Source organism: Humulus lupulus, chromosome 3, assembly GCF_963169125.1.
Source record: "Humulus lupulus chromosome 3, drHumLupu1.1, whole genome shotgun sequence".
Taxonomy (NCBI): Eukaryota; Viridiplantae; Streptophyta; class Magnoliopsida; order Rosales; family Cannabaceae; genus Humulus; species Humulus lupulus.
This window is the reverse complement of record NC_084795.1, coordinates 211,069,760-211,093,974: the sequence shown is the minus strand read 5'-3', so window position 1 is coordinate 211,093,974 and position 24,215 is coordinate 211,069,760. Positions and strand designations below refer to the sequence as shown.

The 24,215-nt window shown below is 37.5% G+C and overlaps 1 protein-coding gene, 1 non-coding gene and 1 pseudogene across 7 annotated transcripts; 2 read left to right on the top strand and 1 right to left on the bottom strand.

Moving 5' to 3' along the window:
• LOC133825369 (uncharacterized) overlaps window positions 1-24,215 on the top strand; it is a 60,883-nt pseudogene that overhangs the window by 26,715 nt on the left and 9,953 nt on the right.
• On the top strand, window positions 5,383-9,002 carry LOC133823395 (uncharacterized). Of its 6 annotated transcripts, XR_009888300.1 has the most exons (4): window positions 5,384-5,705; window positions 6,734-7,281; window positions 8,380-8,425; window positions 8,644-9,002. XR_009888300.1 is itself a non-coding variant. In XM_062256169.1 (2 exons), exon 2 carries the CDS (start codon window positions 6,789-6,791, stop codon window positions 7,182-7,184), a length of 396 nt encoding a protein of 131 aa, XP_062112153.1. In that variant the 5' UTR covers window positions 5,383-5,705; window positions 6,659-6,788; the 3' UTR covers window positions 7,185-7,465. The 6 variants fall into 6 exon arrangements, 2 of the variants coding, with proteins under 2 accessions (XP_062112153.1, XP_062112152.1); XR_009888298.1 differs by lacking the exon at window positions 8,380-8,425; XR_009888297.1 differs by lacking the exons at window positions 8,380-8,425; window positions 8,644-9,002 and adding an exon at window positions 7,507-7,838.
• LOC133827936 (small nucleolar RNA R71) lies at window positions 15,657-15,763 on the bottom strand. Its single transcript, XR_009890585.1, has one exon. It is a non-coding gene; the product is annotated as a small nucleolar RNA R71 (small nucleolar RNA).

Here is a 24,215-nt window from a genome sequence, read left to right as displayed (position 1 = left end):
AGGAGATGGATATCTTATTGGAGAGGGAGGATGCCTGACCGGAGAGGCGATCCTGGTTCCGTCAGGACGGATGAGGTTAGGTGGGGGCCTCTCAACCCTGCCAGCCTGCGGGTCCCACGCTTGGCGATAGGAACGAGGCGCAGGACGGCTGTTGGGGACGGGCTGATGCTGCGAGCCCTCCCCGTATCTCCTTCTGGAATTTCCTCAAGCTCTCCTGGGCGCGCTCGAGGCTGGTTGGGAGCTGGGAGTTGAAGTTCTGACCGAACGGCTGTATTGCTGTTGTTCGACTCTAGGCATTTCTCCGAAGTTTGCCTCTCGATGGTGCGATGAAGGAATAGAGTTGGCTGTCGGAAGTCTGTCCGAGTGGCTATGCCTGGACCGATTACCCCGGCGGGACTTACGAGTCTCGCCTTGCCTCTTTCCGATGTTAGCGTCGGTTGTAAGAGGGGGTAGTCGGGCCAACACATCCTTGATCTACTGATTAGCCGTTGCTAGCTGGCTCCTCAGCTGAGCATTCTCCATCTCCACCGCCGTGTAATAACCTGGGTTTGGATTAGGTGGCCGGAGCGCTGAGCTTCCAGTGTCATCTTGGCCCACCGGCTGCTTGCCCGGCCGCTGTTGGACCTCAGGAATTTGCTCGTCGGGGATGGCGACATGATGAGCCTCCTGCCCATCATGTTGTTCCGTCTCGTTACCATGTCTGGATCGAGTAGTCACCATGGTTGGATGTTTGCGACAGCACCAATCGAACTTGCTCTCAATGAAAGCACCAAACTGTTGACGCGGTTCTTTGCCAACAGGTAATTAAGAAAAGAAAGAGGAAGGGATTAGTGCTTATGTTGAATGATCTTGGAAATGGAACGGTGACACAAAATACGTTTTTTAGGTGGTTCAAAGGTTACAATCCTTCTACTCCACCAGTCAGTATTATTACTATATGTTGTATTCTTTTACAGGATATTTTTTACATAATAGAATCCAACCCTTTGTAACTCCCAGGGTCTCCATATTTATAGGAGAATGCACCTGGGAGTTGGTAAGAAGGTCATCCCGTGTCCTTCTTACCTATCGTGTCAACTCTGTGACATTCATGATTAATTCCTAAACCTGACACATAAGTGTGGTCAAATCAATAGGTAATGGGATAATGGGCCGCACGGCCCAACCCAGTCGTGGGTGTCTGAATATGCACGTTCATGCTGCGTGTCCGAGAAGTTAGGGATATATCAGACGCGTGATGTCTGATATATGCACGTTTACCTTGCGTGGTTGACTTTATAAAGGGTCACAGCCTCCAACTCTAGCTCGGACCACGAGCTGGATGCTTCCCTCGACCTGCGGCCTTCAGAGTCCAGACTCAGTCCTTAAGCAATCTTGGCAAACCCTTGGCTACCTCGAGCTAAAGAGGTAGGATCTTACGATGGCAGCTCAGGTCTTGGGGATGTCCACGTGGTAGTCATGATTAGGCCGTATCTCAGCTCGTTAATCAGCCCGTGGGAAAATCAGGGCGTACAATCATCTTCCTCATCTGAGCTTTCCATTTTCTCTTTGGAAGATTTCAAGGCAATTGATTTCTCCTTCACAACAATTGGTTTCTCTTGATGGCAAATCTTTTGATTTAGTTCAAAAGTTCGAAGAGATCCCATCAATTCCTCAACTTTCAAGGTGTCAAGGTTCTTTACCTCCTCAATAGTTGTGATCTTGGATTGAAACCTGTCACGAAGAGATCTAACAATTTTCCTAACCAAAACAGAGTCAGACAAAGTTTCTCCTAAAGCAAAATATTCATTAGCAATGTCAGACAATTCTTCATAAAACTTAGTGAGGGTTTCTTTTTCTGACATGCGAAGATTTTCAAATCTAGTAGTCAACATTACAAGCCTAGATTGCTTAACATCAGTGGTTCCTTCAAATTGAGTTTGAAGGATTTCCCAAGCATCTTTAGCAGACTCACAAGAGGAAATCAATTTTATATAAGTTTTACCAACTCCATTAAAAATTGCATGTAAAGCTTTATTATTATAAATTGACAATTTATCTTCTTCATTAGACTATTCAAGTTCAGATTTTACCTGTGTCTTACCGGATTTTGAATCTATCTCGACAGGTGGTGTCCAACTAGTTAATATTGATCTCCAAGCCCTTTCATCAAGGGATTTGATTAAAGCTTTCATCCTTACTTTCCACTATGGATAGTTTGTATCATTCAGTAATGGAGGGCGAGTGATAGATCCTCCTTCTACAAAGATAGACATTTCACAAGAAACAAAACAAACGGAAAACCACAAAATCTCACTAAGAGTTTAGTGACCTGCTTTGATACCAATTAAAATTCTGTATTTTAATATTACCAAGTGATTTAAAATAAACAACTTAATTAAATGCGGAATACTGATTAAGTTGTTTAGACAGATTTAAGTTTTGTTCACACTACTTATGCAACTGTTTAAACAGAAACAAAAAAACATGTAAAAATTCAACACACGAGAATTTTTACGTGGTTCAGAAATCTTTTCAGATAACCTACATCCACGGGGCCACGCCCAGAGAATAAATCAATTAGTAAAGAAACAATGTGTACAAAAGCATTGACTTAAACAATGTAAGACTCCCTCTTAAACTATTGCCGCAATCTTGTTGTACTCTTCTCTACGAATCTGGTTTGATGAAACGCTGATTCTCTTGAACTCCCTTCAAAGAATAGCGAGTGCACACTTCCTCCCGAAGTGAGACTTAGATAGAATCCTCTCCCGAAGATCCTTATGAAAACGTTCACAATAGACACTATCTGTTTATAATTGACTAAATAGATATCCACAAGTACACTCAGCACTATTACAAAGATTAAGGTGAACAAACTTAATCTCTAAAAATAAAGACACTCTTCAAAATAATATAATGTTTACAAATATTCAAAATGGAAGAGGTGAAAATTACAAAGGCATTGGCAAGATATTTATAGGCAGGGAAATCGTCCAAGGTCATCGTTTTCTGGTATCTTTGAAATCAATTTGCGAATTCCTTTGATTTAGGAAATCAGCCAGCCAGATGAATTCTGTGTCGACAGAAAAGGAAACTGATGAGTCAGCAATGTAATCAGTTTTATCTGGCAGAACGAACATGGTCATTTTTTTTTACCATGTTCATTTTCGACACCTTCTTTATTCTAGAATAAACATAATCCCTGAAAATAATATCAAGATAATTGCAATACATATTTTTACCAAATATTGATTATTTGTGATAAATAAGGTAAAAAATATATTTACACTTAAAAGATATTTTCACACTAGCAAATCAGCTGAATCAATTTGATATTTAAACCATGAATCAATAAGGAGATATGCTACTGATTTTCCTTAATAACTTTAAAATATTTTGTCTAAATTAAAGTTAGCCAATAAAAGATTTTACAGGTCTAGTGCACAACATAGCATTCAGATGCATAAGGAATCCTTCTCATATCTTCTTACTCTTCAGGAGTTTGGGGAGATTGCTTCTTAAAAAGATGGAATCCATGTCGAGACGATAAACGTCCTTTCTTTGAATCTTTCATAGAGAAACACTCAAGCACCTTATCTATGTAAGCTGCTTGAGATAGAGCCAAAGTTTTGTTCTTTCTATCCCTCAAAATCTGGATACCAAGAACACAACTTGCTTCACCCAAGTCCTTCATCTGGAATTGAGTTCTCAGCTAGTTCTTTTTGTTTGATAATTTCTTGACATTGTTTCCAATGAGAAATATATCATCCAGATAGAGAATCAAGAATATCACAATGTTGTTTTTCTTGAGTTGGTAAACGCAAGACTCGTCAACATTCTACTCAAAACCATAAGTTTTAATGATTTCATTAAACCTTAGATTCTAGGAACTTGAAACTTGCTTAAGTCCATCAATGAACCTATTCAATTTGCACACTTTCAGTTACTTTAAACTCTTCTAGTTGATCCATATAAATTGTTTCGTCTAGGTTTTCGTTAATGAACACTATCTTGATGTCCATTTTCCATAGGGATGTCAATTTAACCCACAGAGTAGGGTCTCAGTGGGGACCCGCCCCTAATGGGGCGGGGGCGAGGGACATGACCCCTGTCCCGAACCCGCCCCGTTTACATTGTAATTTATATTTTTAATATAAATATTCTTAAAAATATATAATATAATAATTTGTATAAAATATATATTTATTAATGGTATAATTTATTGTTTTTTAATTATTTTATATTAAAAAGTATTAATTATTTTAATTTATTTGATCAATTTTTTTAAAAAATTAAATATTTTTATTAAACGAGTACCCAAGGAGCCCCGACCCCGAGACAGGGCCGGGATGGAGGAGGCATCCCCTACCCCACACCGCCCCGTTTACTAACATCCCTAATTTGCCATTTTTCATAATCAAGAGTAGCCGCTATGAATTCTACTACCTTAACCAAAAACAACGACCACAACAACTAATCCATATTTTTCTTTTAATGGCTAAGTTTAAGCTTTTAAAGTTGTTGACGCGGTTCTTCGCCAACAGGTAATTAAGAAAAGAAGAGAAAGTGATTAATGCTTAGGTTGAACCGAAACAGATATATGATCTTAGGAAATGAAATGGTGACTCAAAATACGTTTTTTAAGTGGTTCAAAGGTTAAAATCCTTCTACTCCACTAGTCAGTATTATTGCTATATACTGGGTATTTGATTACAGGGTATTTCTTACAATCGAGAATCCAACCCCTATTAACTCCCAAGGTCTCCATATTTATAGGAGAAGGCACCTGGGAGTTGGTAAGAAGGTCATCCCGTGACCTTCTTACCTATCATGTCAACTCTGTGACATTCATGATTAATTCCTAAACCTGACACATGAGTGTGGTCAAATCAATAGGTAAGGGGATAATGGGCCGCATGGCCCAAACCAGTCGTGGGAGTCTGAATACGTACGTTCCTGCTGCATGTCCGAGAAGTCAGGGATATATCCAACACGTGATGTCTGATATATGCACGTTTACCTTGCGTGGTTGACTTTATAAGGGGTCACAGCCTCCAACTCCAGCTCGTATCACGAGCTGGATCTTCACTCGACCTGCGCCCTTTCGAGTCCAGACTCAATCCTTAGGCAATCTTGGCGAACCCTTAGGTTACTCCAAGCTAAGGAGGTAGGACCTTACGATGGCAGCTCCGGTCCTGGGGATGTCTGCCTGGTAATCATGATTAGGTCGTACTTTAGCTCGCTAATCAGCCCGTGGGAAAATCGGGCCGTACAAAAGTATTCCTTTATTTTTTTTTTGAATATGTCAAAAAAGTACTTGAAAATTACTGTCTCCAATTGGATTTAAAATAAAAATAATAATAAAAGCAAATAAGAAAATAAAAAAAGCCTTTATTTCTAATTTTCGTCAATGCGCTCTTTCCAAATTCTCCGTGCCTCTCACAATTGTCTGAGCACTGAAACTCAACCAACTTAACGCGGCTTCCATTAATTTCTTCAAAGCTTCAAACTTTTTCATGCCAACTCTCCCTCTTCTCTTTACTCTCATCATTTTCTGATCTGGGTTTTCTTTACTTCTCATTCAGATCCTAATCTCATTAAGTGTTTTGGCTTCTGTTGCTTCCCACTTTGGAACTATTAGTAGAAAGAAGCCAATTTGGTTCTCGGGTTATTCATGGTTTTCTTTATTTGAGTGTTCAGACTATGTGAAATCAACTTTTAAGGTTAGTTTCATACCTGTTTTCTGTTTCTTTTTTGGGTTCCGATAACTATTCAATTGAAAGTTATAAAAACATATTTTCTATTGATTTGGTTTGGTTTTCAAGAAAAGAATATATCATGTTTCGCTTGTGAAAAAAAAAACGAAAACAAAAAAAATATTGTCTTCAATTGTGGGCTCTTCTTGATCTTGAACCTAAGGAATCGAAGTCATCTGTTTTAATTAGAATTAAGAGTAGTTCCGCTTAGATTTAATTAAACTATTACCATCCCAATCTAGAGAGAAACAGTTGAAGATATAAAATTTGGGGTTCAACTCTGTTTATTAGATATTTTGAGAATCTAAACTTGAGATTCATCACTACGGATTCAAACTGTTATTGTCTAAAATGAAGCTACAATGGGCTCGTCTTTGTTTTGAATGAAAAGATAATTGGTGTTCTTGTTTGTCTGCATAGTTCATCTTGATGTGGGCTATAAGGCTACTTTTGGGTTATTATATTGCTCTACTGTGTGAATATCTTTATATACTACTTTTGGAATCCATTTTTAATCCATGTCCTTTCTCTTCATGCCATTATATGGTTCCAATTTATATGTTTCTTGTTTGATTTAGGATGCTTAATATATTTTTTTCGATTTGGGAATGTATGTTATTATGATAAAGAGAACAGTTGAATTTGCGTTTTCTTGTTTTTTTGATCAAGTATTCAATATAAGGAGAGGTTGAAAAATGATTTTGTGCTTTCATGATAAAAACACATATTTTTATCTTTGGCTTGTGCTCCTGTTAGATTTGATTGAACTTGATTAAGCCCCGACCCTTAAAATTGTGCACTTAATTCAGATTACAAGTATCAATTTCTTCTATGGTGTATTGATGTTGTTTTCACTTTATCCTCATTTGGGATTGAATATGGTTTATGTTGAATTTCCTGTCTTGTTATAAACTTTGCAGTTCCCATATTGATCCAGTTCATTCAATTAGCTGATGTTGACTTGGCTTCTAAAGATCACATTTTTCTATATGCAGAAGTTTTTATTCGTTTTGAAAGTTGAAAGTTGAAGAAAGTCTTAGAACTTTGACTATGGGCAGAGGTAGAGGAAAGGGGAAGAAGAACACTGTTACAGTTGTTCGTGAAGAGCCTGGAAGTGGAGAAGAAAAGGTTCCAGCTTACCGGAGAAGAGGAAGACCGCAGAAACCATTGAACGATGATGTTCAAAGAGAGGAGGAAACTGAGAAAATAGAAGAGGATAGCGACGAAGCAAAGACTTTGTTATATCAAGGTGTCACAGAGAATGGTAGGAAAAGAAAAAGGTCTACACCAGCTAAAGAAAATATGGATTCAGTCAAAGAAGAGAATGGCATTGAAACAAAATCCACACCAGATGATTCGACAAAGTTTGTTGGTTTCCGCCACATTAGCAGTAGGCGGAAAAACAAGCCTCACCGGGCTGCTGAAGCTGGAGTTGAGTGCAATTGACTAGTGAGCCCTTGAAAATGGTTGCTTACCTTCTTGTTAATTGTTGCATATAGTAACTACGCAAGTAAGGCAAGCCATATCAGTTTACACATCTGCGGTATGTTCTTTTTCTTTTTTCACCTTATAATTTTTTGGTCCAATCCCTCAAGAATTGGGTGATTTTGGTTGAAAGACTTGAAAATGTACTCTCTCTCTTTTCTTTTCCTTTCCTTTTTGATGTAATTGATCTAAAGCCCTCACTGACAACATTTTTCTTACTACGTTTATTCATCTTTTACTTAGTCTACATCCTTGCTTCTTTATATATATAATGTATATGAAGGAATGGAAAGCACGTGGGATCATGTTAGGAAAACATGCAGCCAAAGTGGAAATGGAATGCATGGTATTACATCAGCCACTAATGACTTTTATGATTATGTAGAACCAAAGTCTTTGGTGTTAGCCTTCGTACTGACGTTGATAACTGATAGAGTCAAACCCTTCTTAACTTTAGCATTAGAGAAGAAGAAAAAGAAGCCCTTAGTTACAATAGCATCATTATATTTGTACTTGAAGCATTGATTTAATTTGGTGGGCAAATTACTTTATGTAACACTGATACCATATAGTGTATTGCTTATTTTTTAATCATCAGAGAACATATTAAAGGTACCTAATAAAGTGATCAAGATCAACTAATGAAAAACTAATTATTTCTTGAATTTGAAATCCTTATAAGAAGACTAAATGGTCTATGTACAGTGGGCTTAGTAGCCGGATGAGATATAGTAGTTGATAGATGATAGTTGAAATGGACAGCATGAATAGTAGTAGTAAGATAAGGTTAAATTTACATTGACAGAAGTCTATGACTACTTTGCGAGGTTGTTTCAGATAATTTGGTCATTGATGTGGGATCTAGACCACCTAATGATTATTATTATGAGAAGGTTATGTTGTGAGAGATAATAAATTATTATGTGAACTTTTTTACTTTAATAAGTGTGGTTTCTATTAGCACGGGTGTCTTTAAGTATTTTTTGTAGAAAAAGAATTCTAAAAAATTGAAGATGGAAAGGTGAGCAGCCAAGGTTTCTTGCTACAATTTTCTGTATACCATTCTCATGTAAGATACAAAAAATGGAGAATAAAAAGAGATCATCAGTAATGAATCTTTCTGAGATCATCATGCTGAATTTATTGTGTATTGTAGATTAAAGAGTGAGCAAATGCCCATAAAAGTTTTTGATAGCACATTGGTGAGAACCCCAAATGGATTTTCCTTTTCTTTTTTCTTTTTATCTGGTTTATAATTTGCTAAGCATTTTAGACCAAAGAAAAGAGAACATGATGGAATTATTTGGTTTATTATTATTATTATCATCATATTATTATTATTATTATTATTATTATTGTTGTTGTTGTTATTGTTTGTTGTTGTTGTGGTCTGAGAATGTGAAATTTCATAATGTTTTAGAGATGGGTCCATCAGGACATGTCTGGAATTCGCCATCAACTTTTTTTCAAGAAGGAATCTGGTTGCTCCATTGGCAAGCAATAGAAGGAAAAAAAAACTATATTTGTTTTTTTTTTATTTCACTTATTAATTTGTGTTTCTATGAGTATTTTTAATGGGAAAAAAATAGTATCCTCCAAAAAAAAAAAATAGTAGGTGATGTAAGAACATTGATTTGTTTTTCAGTTTGGATTTTTGTCTATGCGCTTACGAAAACTCCTTCACTTAATGATATTTCTTTCAAATGAAGTTTTGCATATTCTCTAATCGGGGAATTGCATATTATATAATGAATATTGATTTTGAAACAAGTTTTCAAACTAGATACGTACCTTCTTTATTTTTAAAACTTTTTTTAATGTATTCTACTATTTAGTAATTTGGCTAAAAAAGACATTTAAGTTTTCATTTGGTCAAATTATTTTAAAATACTATTAAAAAATTCGATAAACTATGCTTTATAGTACTCCTTTTTTCAAAATTTTATGCTTCTAATTTAAAATATTTGGATTCTATGCTTTTGGAACTTATTTGGATAATCCTAGGGGCATTTTTGGTTTTAAAGATATAAAAAAAGAGTAATTAGCAACTAAGCCTCCTCATCTTTACATTTTTATACACTTAACTCCAAATTCTTTTTTTCTTTTTTTCGCATGTGAAACCTTCCAATCCATAGTTCTGTTAGCAAATCTAAGAGCTTTTTTTGTTGAGGTTATTAATTGCCAACGAGGATACACATGTCCATAATTTATTAGGTCACATATTAAATACCAATGCCACGTTATAATTTTTTAAATTAAAAAATAAGTAAATATCATTTTAATTTAAAATAGATTAATTAAAATTAAAAAATTACTTAAAAAATATTAAAAACATAAAATATATATTAAAAGAAAAAATTAATATTAATTTCTAAATTTGAAATAAAATTAAAAATTAAAAAAATAAACCCTAATTTTTTTCTCTCTTTCTTTCCCGCTTCTTCTTCTTGCAACTTCTCCATTCGCAAGCCTTTGCCCTATCTTGCGCAACCCAACGCAGCCCAGCCCCAACCCTCTGAATGACTCAACTAATGAAGAACATGACCTTCTGAGTTTTCGAAACAGGCACGGTGTGACCAATGGAAGGGCAAAGCCATGGTAGGTTATTGAATATGGGAAACTCAGAGCTGGGTGAGAGAAAAGAGAGGCAACGATTTTCTTTTTCGAGCTCTTGGAACTAGGTTGCGGTTGGCGGAGCTGGGTGGGGTGATGGGACAGATGATTGGGTTGCGTGGTGGTGGTAAGGTGGTTGTGGTGGTGATGGGCTGAGGCAAAGATGGTGGCTCGAAGGTTGTGGGATCTGATGTAACAAAATCTGGGTTTCATGGGTCTGGGTTTTCTGTGTTGAAATCTAGGTTTCATGGGTACGTAAGTGTTGAAATATGAATTTTTGGTATTAAAATTTTGGTTTTTGGTACTGGACTGAGGTAAAACTTGATGGTGGCAGATGGAGGGACGACCTAGAGGAATTGACAACAACAAGATGATATTCATGTTTGATTGTTCATTTGAGATTTGAGTTAAGTTTTTGTTTATTGCTGTGAGATTTGTAAAATTTGGTGTTCATCTCAAATTTTAATGAAGAAAAGAAGAAAAAAAGTTTAACGTTAATTTTTTTATATTTTAAATTAAAATAAAATTTTTTATTTTTAATTAATTTAAATAAACTTTATTCATTTTTTTAAAAATGTTTAATCTTTAATCTTTCTAAAAAAATATTTTTACATATATATATTTTTATAAATTTTATTAATTTAATTAATTTTTAAATAAAATTTTTAATAGAAAATTAATTTAAGGATTGCCACATCAGCAATTTATTCTAAAATTAATTAAAATAATTATTTATTAATGACCTAGATAGTCTTGTTGGCAGTTAATAGCCACAACAAATAGAGATTTTAGATTTGCTAACGGAACCGTAAATTAAGAGGTTTAGCCGGCGGAAAAAAAAAGAATTGGGGTTAAGTATATAAGAATGTAAAGATGAGAGAGTTTTGCTGCTAATTACTTAAAAAAAAAATATTTGGATGATTAATTAAATGTGTTTTCTTGTTATGGATACACATTTAAAACGATATGGATTATTAATATGTTAGGGATAAATTTTTATGTTTAAAAGTTTTTTTTTTGTCAATAATATGATTTTTTTTAAGGTTGTTGGACCCAATAATTTTGATATTTTAAAATTATACTTCAATACTTTTAAATTATATATGAATAGTGACTTGAATATATATCAAACAGTAATGAATTTCAATAATGTAGCATAAGTTCGATACATTTCCATGATTTTTTTTAACTGACTTTTAACATTTTCTTGGTGATTTTTGATGGTTTTTGATATTTCAATGCAAATATTTTGGGTATTTTTTATTTTTTGATAAAAAAGAAAGATCTCTCATAAAACAAAAACAAACAAAATACAGTCACTCTGCTCGTTTGAGCATACCACTAAAAAAATCCAGCATTACAACTTACAAACATAATCCAAAATATACCTCTCCCTCTCAGTCAAATTCCCACTTCTGATAAGAGAAACTCTAGCCTTGATAGACTGCCTAATTAGCCTATCAGCACAATTTACTATGACACATTTTTCTTAAAAAATACACAAATTCATGTTAATCCAAATACAATACATCGTCTCTGCCACAGTAGTTGCAATAATCTTGTTCACCATTCTTGTTTACTGATAACTCTACAAAATATAATTATTTTGCTACTTTTTATGTGCTAATTGTTGCTTAATTCTTGAGTTTTTAATTGATTTATTAAGTTTTTAAGTAATTTTGAATTTATTAGGTTTATTTTGATTTTATATATTTTTGGGTATTTTTATAGTTATATTATTGTAAAATGTTATAGTTAAATTATTTAAAATTAATATTGTTAAGTTATGAGTAAAAAGATGCAATTTTGAGCTTAAATGTTTAAGTAAATTAAGTTTTAATTAATATTTTCATGGAACTTTTGTTGTATATTTTATTATTGAAAATATTTAGTTTTAATTTAATTTATGTTTATTTTTGTAGAGAATTTGTTGCATGTTTTTGCTCTTGAAAAAGCAAGAAAAATGAAGGAATTATGGCAGTTTTGAGGAGGAAAGGAAAAAATGGCACATGAGCCTTCAACCCACCAATTCAGGCCCAGGCTCGCCAGCTGTCACCTCATGCTCCAAACAGCCCACCAGGCCCTCACAGCAGCCCCTTCGGCCCAGCCTCCCCAGGCCCAACGCCATCACGTTTCCTCCTTCAGCACCCTTCGGCCTAGTGCACACAACCGACCCCACGCCACAAAGCCACCAGCAGCCGCCTGGCCCAGCTCTCTGCCACAACATTCTTTCCCTTCTTGAGCCCATAAAATTTCCCAATGTCCCCTTGTCCCCTATGTCTAAAAATACCACATTTTTACCCCACTTTCTACACATTTTACCCAAAAATCATCATTACACTCTACAATTTACTCATATTTGCCATATTATTATTAATTTAATCAATTTAAATTGATTATTTTAATACTCTCATTTTGACTATAAATAGGGATCTTTCAAGACCATTTGGTGTGCTCATTTTGGAAGAGGTTACCATACCACAAGTTCTACACTTTCAAGACCTCTTAATTCTCTTCATCTTTTTCTTCTTTTTGGTCATTTTTCCTATGAGTTTTTAGAGGAAAAATTTGGGGGTTCATCCTCCAAATTTTCCTATTTATGTTTGTAATTTTTAGTTTGTATTTGCTATTCTAGTTATGAGTTTCTAATCTTTTTAAGATTATTAAGGTGATGATGAAACAATATGTAACTAGATAGTATTTATTTTGTATGTTGATTTCCCATTTTGTGTAACAAAGTTTATGGAATTTTCTTCTTCAAATATCTTCTTTCATCTTAAATATCATGTATTTTGGATTGTTAGCACGTATTTACACTTTATTCTTCATTAGTGCAAAAAACATAATATTCTTTTTGTAAGATGTGTAATTAAATTGTACACATCCATGCCTTATGGAACCCACCCAATCTATCCACCTTTGAAACTGTAACGAACATAAGGAAGCCCCCAACCAACATTGCACTCTTTGAACAATCATCTGCGAAAAGGTGCACTAAAAAAAAGATGATGTTGACATTCCAAGTGAACCTCACAGACTGGACATAGAGCAGAAGAAATATTCACTTGACGACGCAACAAATTGTCCCTAGTCAATAGATGCTTATTAATCACTTGCCATAAAATAAATCTGTGCTTGGGAGCAGATAATTTACACCACACAACTTTATAATAACTCACTTTCTCAAGTGAAAATAGAAGCATGTTATAGGCTTTACTAACCTTGAACCTGCCATTCATCTCAGCCATCATCAAATCTGAATTAGAGAACAAACTTCGAATTTTCATAAGTTTTCGCCAATACCAGCTAACATCAATTTTCAGATCATACCTCCAAACATCTTGCCCCTTAAGATAAATTGCATTGACCAATTTCACCCACAACACATCTTGCTTGGAAGCAATAGCCCAGAACTAAAGAAGCTTTGTTCCACTTGGAGCCTTCTCAAAACCCAATTCCCCCAAACTTCTTAGGAAGACAAACTTGCTCCCAAGAGGTTAAGTGCATCTTACTTGAATTCCCTCGTCCCAACCACACAAAGTTTCTACAAAGTTTATCTATTTCTTTAGCTACACTTTGAGGCAGCATGAAGATACTCATCCAATAGCAACGAATGCCCAAAAGAACAGCATGCACAAGCTGGGCTCTCCCCGCAAACGACAAATGCCTACTCGCCCAAGCATTAAGCTTCAAATTTTTTTTCCTAATAATTTGCTCACAATCAGTAGCACGCCATTTAGTTGGCCTCATTGTGACTGTTGAGTCTAGTTTTTGTTATGTTTTGGTGATGTTTTTAGTAGTCTTTTATTTCGTTTTTCTTTCATTTAGTGCGGGTTTATGCTTTGTTTGTCTGTCTTTGTGAATATCAGGAAGAATTGAGCATGTGGAAGAAAATGCCAAAGAAAGGGAAGAAATAACCAAGTTTTTCATCATATTTTGATAAAGAATGGTTCTCAACACAATTTGGAAGTGTTGGTGAAATTTTGGGATGAAAACTTGAAGAATTGAGAAATCCCTTAAGAGCCACGGCATGAGCAAAGTGGAGCCGCGGCTAGGGGGGAAACAGAAGCATTGTTTTTTAAGGAAATCCTCGGGCCGCGGCATGGCTATAGAGAGCCGCGGCATAGATGGGCATTTTGCCCAGAACTCGTCGATGCGGGCCGCGGCATGGAGAGGGCTTTTTGCCTAGGAATTTGGACACGGGCCGCGGCATAGTGTATGTAGAGCCGCGGCCCGCCTCTTTAAAATTTGAAATCCTAGGTTTTAATATGGCGAAAGAGAAGAGAGAAGGGAGGTATGGACGAGGGAGAGAAGGGATGGTTTTGAAGACTCAAGCTTAGAGTATTTTTACATGTTTTTCTTCTTCCTGATGTTATTCTTAATTTCTGTTGTGATTAGCACTATGGCTAGGAACTAATTTTCTGTTTAGGATGTTTAATTGAATCACTTGAATCTCTGTTATGAACTAATGCAATTTTAATATTCTTCTTCTTCAATCTTCTTCAATTCCATATAACCTGTTCTTATAGATTGATTATTGGTTGGCCATCTTTAGTCATTTACATATGTTTTTAAGTCAAAATCTGAGAAGTGAGATTTAATTATGCTGTGGTTATATTGGACATAATTCTAATTTAGAACGAAAGTATCTGAATTAATTGTGTAACTGTTATTAAGTTGTTGAGATTAATGCTACCTGTGTGGTTCAATTTACCATAGAAATATAGGAAATTGTCACCTAGGTTGAGTTTATAATTCATAGTATGATTATAGGCTGCTGTATCAACTTATTAATTGAATTAGGTCAAAAGAAGAAGAATTCACACTTTGCATTAGAGAATAATAGGGAGGATAGTTGATGAGATTGAATATCCTAATTGTTTCTCAGTGATTAAATTAAAAGTTTTTCTATTAGTTGTTATTCCATTCAATTTTTAATTATTGTTTCTGCAATTTATAGTTTCTTTTGGTGTATTTACAAAAATCAAGAATTTCAATTCATCAAATAGAACAAGAAATTAATTGACTAGTAATTGATAAATCAGTCCTTGAGGACGATACTTGGTTTTACCATTTTATTACGAGTTTGCGACTGTGTGCACTTGCATAGCAAAAATATCGCAACAAGTTTTTGGCACCGTTGCCGGGGACTGAAAATAATTATCAATATCAGTCTAATTAATTTTTATTCTAATTTGATTTTAATTTCTCTTGTTTCTAATTTGTTTAGTTGCTTAATTTGTCTATCTCAGGTGAATTTTGGTATATGCGTGGCAGAAAAGGAAAGACACACTTGTTCCTCTGAATCCTGAGATTGAAAAGTCTTGCAATCAAATCAGAAAGAACAAGAGAGAGGCCCAGAAATCTGTGAAGATGGCACAGAATGACGGGGATGGCAGGAATGTTCTAACTCCTGGAGTTGTACAAGGGGTTCAGGCTCAGACCAATGCTGAGAGGAGCCTGAGAGATTATGTGCTACCCACTCTGACGGGAGTACAAAATAGTATACGCCCACCAGCTGTACAGGCCAACAACTTTGAAATAAAGCCCGCTATTCTACAAATGGTGCAGTCCTCTGTGCAATTCAATGGGTTGCCCTCTGAAGATCCTCATACCCATTTGTCCAACTTTCTGGAGTTGTGTGGAACCTTCAAATATAATGGGGTGAGTGATGACGCTATCAAGCTTAGGATTTTCCCATTTTCTCTGAGGGATAGAGCTAAAAGCTGGCTGAATTCGCTGCAGCCAAATTCTATTGTCACCTGGCAAGATCTAGCTCAGAAATTTTTGTCCAAATTCTTCCCTCCGTCCAAAGCTGCTAAATTGAGGGGAGAGATAAATAAATTTTTCCAGAATGACGGAGAGTCACTGTATGAAGCTTGGGAACGGTTTAAGGAACTCCTGAGAAGATGTCCTCATCATGGCATTGAACAGTGGATGCTAGTACAGAATTTCTACAATGGTTTATGTCCTACAACCAGAACCATTATTGATGCTGCAGCAGGTGGCACTTTTATGAGCAAGAGCGCAACTGGTGCTTATGAGCTGCTAGAGGACATGGCCACAAACAATCATCAATGGTCTGAGGAAAGATCATCAGGAGTTAGAAAGGTAGCTGGGGTGCATGAGTTGGATGCAATCACTGCTCTAACAGCGCAAGTAGCCTCTCTGACAAAGCAGTTACAACAGAGCAGTGTATCTGCTAATGCGGTTCAGATGGCAGTGAGGTGTGAAATGTGTGGTGGTGCTCATTCTGTCGATCAGTGCCCTATCTGTATGAATAATAACACCCCAATGGATCATGCCCAAGTTCAAGCGGTGGGAAACTTTCAAAGGCCACTCAATAATCCATTCTCCAACAACTACAATCCTGGGTGGCGAAATCATCCCAATTTTTCGTGGAAGAATAATCAAGGCCAACAACCTCAGTTTCAGGGCTAATTTCAGAATAACATGCCTCAGCCACCTATGAATCAAGCTTCGTCATCACAACAGCTTAGGCCTCAACAATCAATGCCTCAACCTGAGAGGCCTAATGAACTGCAAGCTGCCTTGTTGACTCTTACTAATACTCAGACTCAATTTATGACTGAGACCAGATCCTCTATTCGAAACCTTGAGACATAGGTTGGGCAGTTGGCCAATATGCTCAATAACAGACCCTAGGGAAACTTGCCTAGTAATACTGAAGTCAACCCCAAGGAGCAAGTTCAGGCAATTACTCTGAGGAGTGGGAAGCAAACTGAGCAGCCTAGACCTCCACAGGCAGTGGTTCAGAATAAAGAGATGGGTGCACAGTCTGATTCAGAAAGGGTTACTGAGGACCACCAGCAGTCAGAAAAGAGTCCGCCAGTTGTTATTGAGCAGCTAGTTAGAGTTCCATACCGTCAGAGGCTTAGAAAGACTACACTTGATAAACAGTTTTCTAAGTTTCTTGAGGTGTTTAAAAAGCTGCACATAAACATTCCTTTTGCTGAGGCCTTGGAGCAGATGCCCAGTTATGTTAAGTTCATGAAGGAGATTCTGTCAAAGAAAAGGAGAATGGAGGACTATGAGACTGTAGCACTCACTGAAGAGTGCAGCACGATTTTACAAAGGAAGTTACCCCAAAAGCTGAGAGATCCAGGGAGTTTCACCATACCTTGCACCATTGGCAAGTTTGAATGTAAGCACGGCTTATGTGATCTGGGGGCAAGTATCAATCTGATGCCCTTATCTGTGTTTAAAAGACTTGGTTTGGGGGAGGCAAAACCAACAACTGTCACTTTACAGCTCGCAGACCGATCGTTAACACATCCGCGAGGTATTATTGAGGATGTTCTTGTGAAGGTGGATAAGTTCATATTTCCAGCTGACTTTATTGTTCTGGACATGGAGGAGGACACAAATGTCCCAATTATTCTCGGTAGGCCATTTCTAGCCACAGGCCAAGCTCTTATTGATGTTCACAAAGGAGAGCTTAAGCTTAGAGTTCAAGGAGATGAGGTGGTCTTTAATGTCTTCAAGTCTATGAAGTATCCGGTGGCTAGTGACAGTTGCTTTAGTGTGGATGTGATAGAAAAGGCAGTCTCCAAGAGAAGGATGAGCAGTGATGCCTTAGAGGCAGTATTATTGGGTGATGAGGGAGATGATGAGGATGATGCTGAGATCAGAGAATGTGTAAACTGGATAAACTCCTTCTTACCATATTGGAAGAAGTTTCAGGAAATAGCAGATGCGACTGATAAACCGCTAACCTCCATTCAGCAGCCACCGCTGTTGGAATTAAAGGTCCTCCCAGATCACTTGCGCTATGCTTATTTGGGAGAGAATGAAACTTTACCTGTCATTGTGTCAGCTGACCTGTCAAAGGTAGAATTGGAGAAATTGTTGAGGGTTCTAAGGGAGCATAAATTGGCCATTGGGTGGACCTTGGCAGATATTAGAGGAATCAACCCATCGACAGTGATGCATAAAATTTTGTTGGAGGAGAATAGCAAGCCATCCATAGAGGCCCAGAGAAGACTCAATCCAGCTATGAAGGAAGTAGTGGTGGAGCAAATTCTTAAATGGTTGGATGTTGGGGTAATCTACCCAATTTCTGATAGCGCATGGGTGAGCCCTGTGCAAGTGGTACCTAAGAAGGGTGGAATGACTGTGGTGAAAAATAAGAACAATGAACTCATTCCAACAAGGACTGTAACGGGGTGGCGGATTTGTATAGACTACCGCAAGCTCAATATGGCCACAAGGAAGGATCATTTTCCTTTGCCTTTCCTTGATCAGATGCTTGACAGATTGGCAGGCCATAGCTACTACTGTTTCTTGGATGGGTATTCTGGGTATCATCAGATCGCTATTGCACCAGAGGATCAAGAGAAAACAACCTTCACATGTCCTTATGGCACATTTGCTTTCAGGAGAATGCCATTTGGACTATGCAATGCCCCTGCAACATTTCAACGGTGCATGATGGCCATATTTTCAGACATGGTAGACCGGTGTATTGAGATTTTCATGGATGATTTCTCTGTTTTTGGTTCATCATTCGACCTCTGTTTGGGTAACTTGGAGAACGTGCTGCGTCGTTGTGAGATGGCAAATCTGGTGCTGAATTGGGAGAAATGCCATTTTATGGTGAAAGAAGGGATTGTTCTTGGCCATAAAATTTCAAGAGAGGGAATTGAGGTAGATAGAGCAAAAATTTCTACCATTGAAAAGCTGCCTCCACCAGTTTCAGTCAAAGGAGTTAGAAGTTTTCTTGGTCACGCTGGGTTCTATCGGAGATTCATAAAAGATTTTTCTAAAGTGTCCAAGCCCCTCTCAAATCTGCTTATGATTGGAGTTGTCTTTGATTTTAATGATGAATGTTTGAGGGCTTTCAATTTCTTGAAAGAAAAGCTTATTTCTGCTCCAATTGTGATAGCTCCGAATTGGGAATTGCCTTTTGAGTTGATGTGTGATGCCAGTGATTACGCAGTGGGGGCAGTTCTGGGACAGCGGATTGACAAGGTATTCAGGTCTATTTACTATGCTAGTCGGACTCTAAATGATGCTCAGCTGAATTATGCCACTACAGAAAAAGAGTTGCTAGCTATTGTGTTTGCTTGTGATAAATTCAGACCATATCTGATTGGTAACAAAGTGATTATCTACACTGATCACTCTGCCATTAAATACTTGATGTCAAAGAAAGATGCCAAGCCTCGACTGATTAGATGGATTCTTTTGCTTCAAGAATTTGACTTGGAGATTCGTGACAAGAAGGGCAGCGAGAATGTGGTGGCTGATCATCTCTCTAGACTTGAGGTGGGGGAGACTGAAAATAAGAAAGCAGTGCAAATCCATGATCACTTTCCTGATGAATAGTTGTTTGGGGTAAGTGAGACTTTAGCTGTCCCTTGGTTTGCTGACATAGTGAATTTCTTGGTCGCCAAGATTGTGCCGCCTGAGATGTCAAAGCAGCAATTAAAGAAATTCTTTTCTGAGGTGAAACACTACTATTGGGAGGAACCTATTCTCTATAGGCACTGTGTTGACCAGATTATCAGAAGGTGTGTTCCTGAAGAAGAGATGCAGTCCATTCTTAATCACTGTCATACTCAACAATGTGGAGGGCACTTTGGAGCATCAAGAACGGCGGGTAAGGTATTACAAAGTGGTTTCTATTGGCCTTCATTATTCAAGGATGCCAATGTTTTTGTCAAAGCCTGTGATAGGTGTCAGCGAACTGGTAATATCTCGAGGATAAATGAAATGCCTTTACAGGGGATTCTTGAGGTGGAACTGTTTGATGTTTGGGGCATCGATTTCATGGGGCCTTTTCCACCATCTTACAACAATGAATATATTCTATTGGCAGTGGATTATGTATCCAAATGGGTGGAGGCTGCAGCCACTAGAGCCAATGACGGTAAAACTGTGCTTAATTTTCTGCATAAACATATTTTTACTAGATTTGGCACTCCCCGAGCTCTGATTAGTGATGAAGGGAAACACTTTGTGAATAAGCAACTGGATGCATTGCTGGCTCGTTATGGAGTTTATCACTGAAAAGCTTTGCCTTACCATCCTCAATCAAATGGGCAAGCTGAAGTTTCAAACAGAGAAATCAAAAGCATCCTTGAGAAGACCGTTGACAGTTCAAGGAAAAATTGGTTGAAAAAGTTAGATGATGCGATTTGGGCTTACAGAACTGCATTCAAAACACCAATAGGCATGTCTCCTTACAGGTTGGTGTTTGGTAAAGCATGTCATCTACCAGTTGAATTGGAACATAGGGCATTCTGGGCTATGAAAAAGTTGAATTTTGATTGGAGTGCCGCTAGTGAACGAAGGCTGTTGCAACTAAATGAACTTGACGAGTTCAGAAATGAGGCTTATGAGAATGCCAAGATTTATAAAGAAAGAACAAAGGCTTGGCATGACAAAAACTTAATCAGAAAAGAGTTCCAACCAGGACAGCAGGTACTTCTTTTCAATTCAAGACTGCGACTGTTTCCTGGCAAATTGAAGTCAAGGTGGTCAGGGCCATTCACTGCTGTTCAAGTTTTTCCATATGGTTATGTAGAAGTTTGGGGCAACTCAGGTGAGTCCTTTAAAGTCAATGGTCAGAGATTGAAGCCATACTTGGGTGGTAGTTTTGATCAAGCGAAGTCTATCCTTCTTCTGAAGCCTCTCTGAAGAGGGGTTCAGCGTCCGGCTAAATGACGTTAACGACAGCGCTTGTAGGAGGCACCCTATGTTTTACTTGTTATTTATTTTACTTTTGTATTTGTAAACAATGGAGATTTGGTTTATTTTTGGACTTTTAGAATCGTGAAAAACGTGAAAAATCAAAAAAATAGAAAATCCTTAAGGGCCGCGGCATAGCCATATGATGCCGCGGCATTGGGGGTTCCAGAGGCCCACAGATTTTGAAGTATAGGGGCGGGCCGCGGCATGAATGAGGAGGACCACGGCATTGAACCCCAGTTTTTCCCAGAATATCGAGGCGGGCCGCGGCATAGGTATCAGAGGGCCGCGGCATTATACACTGGAGATTTTATGCGGGCCGCGGCATGGTCAAATTAATGCCGCGGCCCGAGTCTGAAATTTGGGATAAAAAGGCCTAAATTGGCCACATTTTCAGTCATTATCACTTTCATAATTTGTTCTCCTACTCAAAACCTCTTTTTCTCTCTAAATCTTGAGACTTCCATCAGCCAAGGAGACAAAAAGAAGAACTTTTGTGCCATTCAAGTAAGTGTCTCCTATCTATTCTAGTGCTTTTGATTGGAGAATAGTTTGCATTGTGGTATTGTGGATTGCTCTATGCTTTTCTCGTGAGACGTTTAAGGGGTTTGTCGATTGTTTATCTGGGAATTAGTGTTTGGGCTGTTGATTGTGTTAATCAGTAAGTTTTGGGGGAGTGACACCAAAGGAAAATTGTACTCAAGTCTTGAAAACCTATTTGGGGGTTAGTTTGTTCTTGTTTTGAAAGACACTATGGGTCCTAAGAGAAATCCCCCTAGAGGTACCTCCTCGAAGAAAGCCTCCTCATCCCGCACTCAACCACCACAAACACCACCTGCCCCAGCTGATTATGACACGAATTTATTTGTCAATAAGGACGCAGCTGATTTATTTAAAAAGATTCATAAGAGATCGGTGGTAAGGGAAAGGGGGTTTGAGCTTAATGAGGCCACTGTTGTACAAAACCCTGCTTATGACATTATCAAAGCTGAAATAGTGCGACGTAATTGGGGTTTCCTATGTGACTCTACTCATCTGGGCTCAGCCAACTGCTCTCAGATATATGAATTCTTTGCCAACTTCTCATATCTTGATGCAGAACAGAACAATTTTATCAGGGGTAAATTGGTGCCTACAACATCTTATGCTTTTAACCAATTACTGGGCCTCCCCTCATTGTCTGCACAAGAGGATGAACATCGGCAGTTGGCCCATTTTGAGGAGCTCGACTATGATACTGTGGCTGCCGTTTTGAGTGTGGAAGGTGCATGCTTTAACTATCATAACGGAAAGCCCAAAGAGTTGTACAGGTGGCAGCTAAATCCAATTGCGAAGGCGTGGGTTTATTTTGTGAGTTCACGTTTACTGCCGACATCTCATCTGTCTTCTATTGATAGAGAGCGCTGCTTGTTGGTGTATGCTATCATGACCCAAATGAAAGTTGATGTGGGCCGTATAATTCGCTATAGCATTCACAACATTAGCAGATTCAATACTACAGCTGGTGTCGCCCATGGTACCTTCCTCTCGACTCTATGCAACACTTATGAGATACCAGTCTACCCGAGCGATCTAGTCCGCAGGCCAATGGGGGAAATCAATCAGACTATGTTTACGGCATTCCCTTCGGCCTCTCTTACGCCACCTGCCTCTAGCCAGCAAAATAAGCGCAGCCGGGCTGATGACACAGTGGACATCGATCAAGCTAAGGAGGAGGAAGCAAATGAAGCAGGTCCCAGTAACCCACCTTCGAATTTGGCAATTGGTGGACCGATTGATGAGCACACGCAGCGCACGCATGCTCGATTGGATTACCTTATTCAGCAAAATCAATACTTAATCCAATCGCATCATGCGCAAAATCAGCACTATAATGACTTCATGGTGCAACAAAATGAGTACGGGCGGGTTCACATTGAGGAGTTGAATGCTTTAGTAACAAGGTGGACTATGAGCTCCGCTGATGAGAATTACTTCACTCCTCCGCCCCAGTACACTCCATACCAGTGGCCACCTCCACCACCTCCTCCGCCATACTGATGTGGCGTCAGGTAAGTTCTCTTCCCTTGTTCTTTTCTTTATCACATTGGGGACAATGTGCATTTCCAGTTTGGGGGAGAGCTTATTTTGTTTTGTGCGTTGCTTAGTTTAGTTTTTAGTCTATTGTGTTATTTTCTGTGTTGTTTAGTGTAATTGTTAAACCATCATTCTTGTCTGTTGTTGCTTTGTCTTTGCTCATGAAAAGGAAATTGAATTCAACTGTGTGCTTGGTTCAATTGTTTTAGAGTTTAATCTAAAAGTTTTGTGGGAAATTTTTAATATGTTTTGAAAATGCAACACTTTGGATTTTATTATATGAGCTTGACTAGGGTTGGTGGAATGACAATTTGACTTTGATAGAACTTGCATTATTTGGCCTTTGAGGCGAAATCCTTGATGACATGTGTTTAGAAAAGTGATTTAGGAAATTTTATTGGATCAATTGTGCCTTTCAAGCCAACCTTGATTTAATTATCCTTAGTTACCCTTTTTGAGCCTTAAACTTGGTTTTTGTTCTTGATTATACTATTTGAGCCTAAATTTCCTAACTTCTTTATTTTTGTTTTCCTTTTCCTTTGTTATCATAAGCATATAATTTGTGGGAAAGAAGAATGAAAAATAGTAAGGAATTGGTATGATTGGAATGTAGTATGATTGTACAAAAAAGAGAGAGAGAGAAGTCTTTGAGAAAAAAAAAAAAAAAGAATCACTTTGTCACACTCCTTGATTATATAGATATAGAAACTCTTAAGTTTGGGGAAGTGTGATTCAAAAAAAAAAAAAAAAAAGAAGAAGAAAATGATGAAAGTGTTGTAATCTCTCTCTCTCTAATTGTATAAAAGGGTGATTTTTGGTGTGGTGAAGAGAAATTTGGCTGGTTTCAAGGTTTTTATGCTTATGGTAATGATTGAGCCTAAATGACAATTTTATCTACCCTTGCCTAAGCCTAACGCTATAACCTGTGAAAGTCCTTTTGATTTCAAAACATGTGTTATTGACATTAGTGGAGAAGGTCAAGTAATGCAAGCATATTGAAGAGTTGGTTTGTGGAATTGTCTGGAATGAGTTGAGCACATATGATAGAATCCAAGTGTTGTAGTCATTTTCATGATATATTATTGATTTCCCTAATTGAACTGTACAAATTGGACTCTAAGGCAATTGAGCTGAAATTCTGGTTATAAATATTGCAATTGAGATTTCATGAGTTTTGGCAAAGCATTGTAGATGGTAATGATGGTTTAGCTTGTTCGTTTGTGTTTGTTTCTTTTTGTTAGTTTAACTTGGTCTTTACTCGAGGGCGAGTAAACGTTAAGTTTGGGGGAGTTTGTTGAGTCTAGTTTTTGTTATGTTTTGGTGATGTTTTTAGTAGTCTTTTATTTCGTTTTTCTTTCATTTAGTGCGAGTTTATGCTTTGTTTGTCTGTCTTTGTGAATATCAGGAAGAATTGAGCATGTGGAAGAAAATGCCAAAGAAAGGGAAGAAATAACCAAGTTTTTCATCATATTTTGATAAAGAATGGTTCTCAACACAATTTGGAAGTGTTGGTGAAATTTTGGGATGAAAACTTGAAGAATTGAGAAATCCCTTAAGAGCCACGGCATGAGCAAAGTGGAGCCGCGGCTA